General features: G+C 38.9%; 1 protein-coding gene across 1 annotated transcript; it reads left to right on the top strand.

The window, feature by feature from the left end:
* Positions 1-1850: 1850 nt before the first annotated feature.
* Positions 1851-2792, top strand: LOC101658347 (olfactory receptor 2AE1-like). Its single transcript, XM_004705944.1, has one exon. It carries the CDS (start codon positions 1851-1853, stop codon positions 2790-2792), a length of 942 nt encoding a protein of 313 aa, XP_004706001.1.
* The last annotated feature ends 6670 nt before the right edge of the window (positions 2793-9462 follow it).

Here is a 9462-nt window from a genome sequence, read left to right as displayed (position 1 = left end):
TTCCAAGTTGTTGAAATTATTGGAGCCCAGGCCTTCGTAGTACTGTGCAATTAGCCTTTTAATTTCATAGGCTCTGTCGTAATTTTCCCTGTCTCTTCCCTTATCCTGGTTACTATTATTTGTTCCTTCATTTCTTTGGTTAGACATGTTAATCCTTTCAAAGAACCAGCTTTTAGCTGCACCGATTTTTTAGTGTTGTTTTCTTGTTTTCCCACTCATTTATCTCTGCCCTGATTTCTATTATTTCTTTTCTTTAGCTAGTGATAGGATTATCCTGTTGACTTTGCTCTAGTTACTGCAGGTTTTGGCCAGTGTATCAATCATGTCTTTCTTCTTTTTTCATATGTGCATTTATTGCTATAAAACTTCTGATAACTGGTTTTGCTGTGTCCCAAAGTTTTGGGTATGCTGTATTCTCATTCTCGTTGGTTTCTGAAAACTTCCGAATCCACCTCTGATCTGGGCCAGTACACACTCATTTAGAGTAGAGGGTTATTCATCCTCCAATTGTTTGCCCTTGTTTTCTTAACCATCCTTTTGCTGATTTACAGCTTTATGGCATAATGGTCCAAGAGGGAAGTCTTAATGACCTCTGTGTGCTTCAATTTGCACAGGTGTGACTTGTGTCCCACCATGTAGTCTATCTTCGAGTATGTGCCATGTGGGCTTGCAAATAATGTAAATGTATTTGCATTTGGGTGGAGAGCTCTGAAAATGTCTATCAGGTCAAGTCTCCTAATTGTACAGTTTAGTTCTGTAGACTCCTTGTTAAGCTTTTTTCCCTACTATGATTATTGAGTCTGTAATTTCTTTTTTTCATCTTTTGGAACATTTGATTGACAATTTTCGTGGGTCTCTCATTGGACCCATATATACTTATTATGCTCATTAGTTCTTGGCCTACTGATCTCTTGAGCATTATACTGTATATACTCGCGTATAAGCCAAGTTTTTCAGCACATTTTTTAATGCAGTTTTTGTGGTAAAATTAGGAGTCTCAGCTGGTATTAGGGTCGGCTTATACTCGAGTATATACGGTATATTGTTCCTCCTTATCTCTTGTTATGGCTTGCACCTTAATATCAATTTTGTTAAATATTATGATGGCAACCCCTGCTTTTTAACATAACACTACCCATGTCTTTTAACATATTTTTGAGTTTTTCCTTGTATGGGAAGATTTTACTTCATTTGTCTTGATAGATAGTTTGCTGGGGTAGAGGATTCTTGGGTCGGCAATGTTCTCTTTCAACTTTGAGAAGATGTTACCCCACTCTCTCCTCTTCCATGGTGTATGCTGTTAGGTCACAGCATATTCTTATTTGGTTACCTTTTTAGGTGACAGCCTTTCCCCCATCCGCTCTTAATTTTCTCCTTTTCCTCAATGTTGAATAGTTTAAATATTCATCGCCTTGGTGAATTATGTATATATATAAATACGTATGTTTACATATATGTAAATAATATAAATATATGTATCTGTAAATTGTGTGAATATGTATATATATCCAAACACACACATATATCCTAATGGGTATATATTAAATATTCTATGATGAATTCTTGACACAGAAAATAAGCTAAAAGAAGAGACTATGATTTGGAAGTTTAGTATTTAATATAGTCTAGATATTCCGGAATTCAAGAGTTCATGAAGATAAATTTTTAGATCTCTTTCATCTTTTAAAGGTGCTTTTAATATTAAATTTACTCAATAATTACACTAGGAAAAACCTCACAAATTATTTCTTTGATCAAAAGATGCATATTGTTAGGAAAGGTAAACACTTGTATTTCTGATATCACAACCTATATCAATTTTCTATTTCCTAGGGATTAAGAAAGGAGAGATGTGGCTGAGGAATCACACTTCTTCCCTGGAAGACTTCATCCTTGAAGGGCTCTTTGATGACTCGCTCTCCCATGTTTTCCTGTTCTCCTTGACGATGGTGGTTTTCCTCATTGCAGTGAGTGCCAACACCCTCACCGTCCTCCTCATCTGTGCTGATGCTCGGCTTCATACGCCGATGTACCTCTTGCTCAGCCAGCTGTCCCTCATGGACCTGATGTATGTCTCCACTACCATCCCCAAGATGGCGACCAACTATTTATCTGGCAAGAAATCCATCTCCTTTGTGGGCTGTGCCACCCAGCACTTCCTCTATTTATCTGTGGGTGGTGCCGAGTGTCTCCTTCTGGCCCTCATGTCCTATGACCGCTATGTTGCCATCTGTCACCCACTGCACTATGCTGTCCTCATGAGCAGAAAGTTGACCTTGATGATGGCTGTCCTATCATGGTTAGGAGCATCCACAAACTCCCTAATTCACACAGTGATATTGATGCACTCCCCTTTCTGTGAATCCCGAAAAATTTCTCATTTCTACTGTGAGTTTCCTGCTATTCTGAAGTTGATATGTAAAGACATGACTGTTTATGAAACCACAGTGTACATCAGCACCATCCTAATACTTCTCATTCCCATCTCCCTGGTCTCTACGTCCTACGCCTTCATCCTCCACAGTGTGATTCAGATGCAGTCAGCTGGGAGCAAGAGAAATGCCTTTGCTACTTGTAGCTCTCACCTCACTGTTGTGTTTTTCTGGTTTGGTGCCTGCATCTTCACATATATGAGGCCCAGGGCCCAGCACACTCCATTGCAAGACAAGGTTGGCTCAGTGTTCTACAGCATCATCACTCCCACACTGAATCCTCTGATTTACACTCTCCGGAACAAGGATGTAGCCAAGGCCCTGAGGAAAGTGTTTGGGAGATGTAGTACTAACCACTGACTATAAGAGTAGTTATCCCAAATAGAGAGGAATGAGATAATAACCTTAAATAAATTACAGAAAACATTTATGATTTCAGACCACTGGATAGATCCTTATAAGGTCCAGACTCTAGATGTTTTTTATTTTGTTTTTACTGCTGGGAGATAAGGATTGAACTTTCTTAGAATGAAGTGGTTAAAGCAAACTCCATTAGTGTACTTTGGTGTGGACATCCAACCACACTGGAGGATGTTTCAGTGAGCTTTTAGACAGATAGTACTTTTAAAACTTGTTAACATGTAGCATTCTTTTAGTCTCCGAAAAAGTATTAAAAACAAAAGCCTTTTCTTATTATTTTTATTTTCACCAATAAAAACACACATACTGTATGACACCAGAGATGCTATTGTTAGATGATGTTGAGCTAGTTCCTACTCATAATGTCCCCATATGCAACAGAATGAAACACTCATGACATCCTTCATGTGTTGTTATGGTGAGCCCATTATTGCAGACAGGGTGTCAATCCATATCCTTGATGGTTGTCCTCTCTTCTCTGATTTGCTACTACCAAGCATGATGTCCTTTTCCAGGAACCAGTCTCTCCTGATAACATGTCCATGTTATGTGAAGGGAAGACTTAGCATCCTCACTTCTAAAGAACATTCTCGCTGTACTTCTTCCAGGAAAGCTTTGTTCCTTTGAGCAATCCACAATCAATTCAATATTTTTCAGTATCACTATAATCCCAATGAATCAATTCTTCTGCTGTCTTCCTGATGCATTGTTCAGCTTTCACATGCATATGAGGCAACTGAAAATACCATGGCTTGGATCAGACACACTTAAGTCCTCAAAGTAACATCCTTGCTTTTCCACACTTTAAAGAGGTTTTGTGTAGTTTATTTACCCAATGCAATGAATCATTTCATCTCTTGACTGAGCTTCCATGAGCATTGATAGTGGACCCAGAAAGATGAAATCCCTGATAACTTCTATCTTTTTTTCAATGCTACCTTGTAGTCCAGTTGTGAGTGAAAACCTGAGAACATTTTCTGAGACTGGGAGCCAGGCAAGGATGCATTCTCAACATTGCACTGGGAGTCTTAGCCAGAACTATTAGACAAAAAAATCAGGGGGGGGGGGAGGAATAGTGGGAATTGTCAGGCTTATCCATTTGTTTCCCATCTGTCAAGAACCATTTTCTTTTACTTACTTGTTTGATGACCAATGTCTTGAACTGTTGTTGAACTAGCTGCTACAGGCAGAATAGTAAATTCTGTCTGTGTTACTCCTTCTTGCTCAAAAATAGAAATCTACAAGGTGTGTTAGACCGAGTTAACTAGAGAAACAGATTCAGGGACATTCATATAAGTATAAGAAAAAGCTTGTATGAAAGAGTAATTGTATATGGAGAAAACATCCCAGCCCCATCCAGATCAATCTGATATTAGCCCATAGGTCTGATACTAGTTTATAAATTCCTCTTCAGACTCATGCAACACATGCAGCGATGTCAAATGCATGAAGATCACAGGTTGGTGGCTGGAAAGTCCTGTGGATCCAGTGGTGGTGGAAGTATCTCAGTGCTGGCACAGGTCTCCACGTGGCTCTTCCAGCTCTCCAAGTGTCTCAACAGGAAGAAAGTGAAGCAGAGAGTGCGGCCCACATCCAGGGGGAAAGAGAGGAAGTTCCCAGACTCAAGAAAAGGCCACGCCCACAAGGAGGCGTCTTCAGGTGGTGACCTGATTGACAAGCTAGACTCCCCCCCTTCACTCTTGAGACTTGTTTGGAGGTTAGCAGAGGAGCACAGCTCCTGGAAGGATGATCCTCCTTCTATCGAGGAAGGTCATCCTCTTCAACCAAGTGCAACTTCCGAAGGGATACATGTGGAGCAGTGAGGCAGGAAAGGGACACCAGCCTCGCCAGCCAGATCAGCCAAATCAGCCCTGGTGATCAATGGGGTGACAGATTTAGCAGTCAGATCGCCTTCACATCCTATCCCTTCACTCTTAAAACCCTCAAGGTGACATGAGATTATGTAACTACCACAGACCACCCATGTTAATTTGACACTTTTACACAATTCTTTAGTCATACATAATTTTTAACAAAACAAGATTAAAATCATATTTATACCTATCTGAAAATGTGTCAGCCTCATTTAAACAAAATATTCTGTAAGTGAAGAAAACAAAAATACTCTATACTTAACAATTGCAGTTATTTGAACATCTATACCATAATCCTATAATCCTATGAATATATTCTGCAGCCTAGTTAACATGAGACTATGTAACTACCACACAAGGAGTCATGTGGAAAAGGAATGGTTGGAAACTGATTGTGGTAGCAATTGTTCAATTCTACTTGATGGAACTTAAATATGGAATGATGGGTTATATGCATTAAATCCCAACTAATAAAAAAGAAAAATAGAAATCCAAATGACTTTATTTGAAACAATTAGGAAAGGATCCTTTCCTCATATTCAAACCATCTTTTCCTCTCATTCTAATTCTAGATTTACCAGACAATATGTTTTATTTCACTGGAATACTTGAGTATGTTAATTACCCTTTTTTATATTGTACGCAAATCTTTTTGCTTTGTGACATAGATTTGAAAATCTTAAAGAACTGGGTCCAATATATTTACATATATGAATAGCAGGCATGGCTTTATATTACAGTCAGTCAAACTATATTCAGGTGAGGACACTTCAAAAAGTTTTTGGAAACATGGAATTTTAAAAACAATGATGGCATTTCTTTTTTTTTACAAAATGTTAAGTTCCTTGCTTTTTTCTTTCTCAATTTTCTAAACCTTAAGATTTATATACATTTTCTTTGCTTTTTTTATACTTCTGAAAAAAAATTTTAATTTCATATTTTTGTCATCATAGTCCAATTCATAATCTATTTTACATAATACCCTAATTCCTTACAGTTTTTGTGCTTTCCTATCAAGAGCTTTGTTTATATGCAATAATCTACATTAAATCAATTTAAAGGTCATATTAGTGTTACCTTCTCCGTGTCTTTTTATTTTACACATTGGTACAGCCTTAGTCCAAAGTACTTTTTACAGTGTTAAAGAGCTGTACAAATATGCTTGATCCAATTGATGTATGGATTGTTATAAGAGTTGTAAGAGCCCACAATAAAATTATCTTTTAATAAATAAAATGAATTAAAAAAAATTTTTTTAAGTATTAAAGAGAAAAAAATGTCAGTTTGTTGACTTAGGTAGCCTGACCAAAGACCTGGTATTTTTAGTAGCCTTGTGCTTGTGGAGTCTAGTTAAAGAATAAAGATGACTGGAGAAGCAATGATGAACTTTAATCATGGTTGCTGGTGAAGAATATTGAAATTACCATGGATTTCCAAAGAACAAACAAACTGTCCTAGAAGTACAGTGAAAATGCTCCTTAGAAGTGAGAATGGTGATATTTTAGTTATATAACCAGGGGGTTCATTCCCTGATGAAAGACATCATGCTTGCTAAGAAGAGGGTCAGCACAACAGAGGAAGACCCTAAAATAAATGGATTGACAAGGTGGCCGCAACAATGGGCTCACACGTAGGACAGGTTAGAACTGTGGGAAAGGATTGAGTAGTGTTTTGCTCTGTTGCACATGGGGACACCATGAGTTGGAATTGACCAGACAGCACCTAAAAACAACATTACAAACAAAACAAAAAAACGAGTGTCCACTTGACAGCACATATCCTAAAAACAAAACAAACACTAAATCAGAACCAAAAGTTAACATGGAAAATACCCGTGGTGACTGCATACCCTTACGCCTTGGGGACTCTTTTTCTATGTTAAGGTACATAGTCAAATGTGCAAAAAAAAGACTAGGTATTTTTCAGACTTTGTCTTCTCAAAAGTGTTTGATGGAAAGAGCCTAGATTAGCGCCATCTGTGTTTCAAGAGAAAAAACAAGTCAGGTTAATTGATCACTGGAGAACATATTCCCATGCTATTTCCGAGTCACTATCCCCTGATTCCTATAAGCAAACTTCAAGCTATGCCTTTTGGGAACACATTTTTCAAACCATACTGAAGAGTTTGTTATCCAAAATTAATAGTCTCCAGAAGAGAGCCAGGATGTATCTTTGGGGATGAAATCCCTGATGCCATATATGTAGTGTTTTCTGTTTCTCCCACATGACATCAGAAGCCCTCTGGGTTATTCTTTCTTACAAGTAGTGATCCTTTTCCCTGATGATTAGCTCATGATATAGAAAGTCTATCCTGATTCCAGCCCATGTGTTGAGGAAACAGCTATGCAGTTAGAAAGAAGCTTATTCCCAAAAGAAGCAGGGCTGGGGTCAAGTTCATATTCTGCAAAGTTAAATAAGGATGGATAAAGCTAAGGATGTGTGAACTTCAGAAGAAAAGGTCTTGGAGTGATCCAGAATATCACACAATCCCAAACCAAATTTCTGTGGACTCTAGGCACATGGACGATTCAGCTGGTCTCATATTCAGCTTCCTAATCAGGTACAGTTAATAATATTAATGGAAATTTCTATTGCTTAAGCACTCACGTAGGAGATAGAAAGGTGACTTTCAGATATGTCTAAAACCAGGAAGCATAGGCACGATTCAAAAGCACAACTAGTAGGATGAAGTTAAGTCATTTAATGTGTACTGCAATGTGCTGATGGAATTCCAATCTTACATACAGATAGAAAGAGCATTGTAGAATAACATTCTTTATTGCTCCTGGTGATGATGTGTTGCAAGGATCACATGAATCAACAATGATAAGTCTGTTATGGATGACATCCACTATACCTTTCCATCAGCAAATGGAGATTTCCTGTGTTAGGAAAGGTCGACTTCTGAGCATCTTTGAAAAGCCTTGTGTTTTGATGATCAGGTGGAGTCAGTGTGGACTCCTACTGCCCATTACAATTCACTTCTCTACTTGTTCTGCTCACAAGTCTCCAAAGAGGAAGTTACAGGGAAATGGTGTTGAGGGTTGAAAACCTTTATGAGAGATTAAGGCATCTTCTAGTTTTCACTTATGTTCCCACTCCTAAGAGAATAATAGTTGGTCAGTCCATGAGGAAATCAAAGAAAATGGGAGAGATTTTAAAAAAAGGCTGTTTAAAGGCCACCTGAGTACAACAAATAAGCATTGGAATTATCAGAAAATTTCTTCAGAGAGCAGTAGAGATTCATGAGGCTGATGATAGAAAACCTGTGTTATGGAGGTTTACAGAGAAAGATTAATGGAGAAAGAAGGAAGTACATGGATACTTAAGCAAAAGTGCCTGTTTCTTGCACTGGCTTGTAAGGAGAGGGGAAAGGTGGAAGAAAGCCATGGTCTCAGTCCACAGGAGATGAGTTTCAATGATGAGTGTGAGGATATAGAAAAAAAGATGCATTAGTGGGGACTAAGAGAGAGATGGAGAGAGATAGCGAGTTAGAGGTGAGGCAGGAGAGAATAGATGTGATTGTTTCTTACTGGTCCAATTACATCATGGAAATGCATTTAGTTTTGAATTATTTGCTTTAAAAATAGTACCTATACACTCGAGTATAAGCCAACCAGATTATCAGCCGAAGCACCTAATTTTACCGCAAAAACTGCATTAAAAATGTGCTGAACTCAGGAAGATGGACATGTCTGATCAGGGCACACAGGAGCAAATGAAGGGGGAGGAAGAGAGAGTGGAGCACATCTGGGCCCACCAGGCCTTGAAGAAGATATCCCTGCTCAGAGCAGCCAATGCACTGAGAGGACCATATGGCCAGCCCCACTAGGAGGCACGACATCCCTCACTGACCTGTAATCCTACAGGGGACAACATTGGAGACACAGTGTGGGAATTGTGCCAGATCTGACCCCACCACACTGAGGCAGAACACTAAGGGCGTACAAAAGAACAGCAAGGGGAGCAGAGAAAGGAAATCCCGAGGGAATACCAAAAAATAGACTTTGGAGCCAGGGCATGGCATCCCATGAGACTCAACTGGAAAACACTCTTGAAGGTCAAGAAATAGCCCTTAAACTATTTATAGGCTTTTCCTTTTTTTGTCATTGTTTTGTTGTTGTTTTGTTTTGCTCTGTCTTGTTTTTGTGGGCATATTATTAGCTCTGCAGGTCTATCTAGATAAGATAGGCAGGATAAACAATCTGGAAGAGAAAACAATGGACCAATGGTTCTGGGGCGACATGGGAGAGGGAGAAGTGTGGGAAAGGAAGTGGGTGTTAACAAACCCAGGGACAAGGGAACAAAAGTGATCCAAAATTGATGGCCAGGTAGGTGTAGGAGGCCTGTTAGGGCTTGACTAAGGGCAATGTAACGAGGAGGAATTACTGAAACCCAAATGAAGGATGAGCATGATAGTGGGATGTGAGGAAAGTAAAAGCAAATAGAGGAAAAAACTAGGAGGCAAAGGGCATTTATAGAGGTCTAAATACATGTACAAATGTAAAGACATTTACTTATGATGGTGGGGAAATAGATCTATGTGTATATATTTACAGGTTTAGTATTACGGTAGCAGATGGACAATGCGCCTCCACTCAATTACTCCCTCATTGCAAGAACACTTTGTTTTATTAAACTGGCATTCCATGATGCTTACCTTCCCGACACGATCACTGAAGACAAATGGGTGCATAAGCAAATGTGGTGAAGAAAGCTGATGGTGCCCGGCTATC

Source organism: Echinops telfairi, unplaced genomic scaffold (assembly GCF_000313985.2).
Source record: "Echinops telfairi isolate 266 unplaced genomic scaffold, ASM31398v2 ScPeMD7_5;HRSCAF=22, whole genome shotgun sequence".
NCBI lineage: Eukaryota > Metazoa > Chordata > Mammalia > Afrosoricida > Tenrecidae > Echinops > Echinops telfairi.
The sequence above is the reverse complement of the archived record's forward strand: the minus strand, read 5'-3'. Positions and strand labels throughout refer to the sequence as shown.

Excerpts from the sequence above, each read along its gene's own strand:
- LOC101658347 (XM_004705944.1), top strand. The coding sequence starts at position 1,851 with ATGTGGCTGAGGAATCACACTTCTTCCCTGGAAGACTTCATCCTTGAA.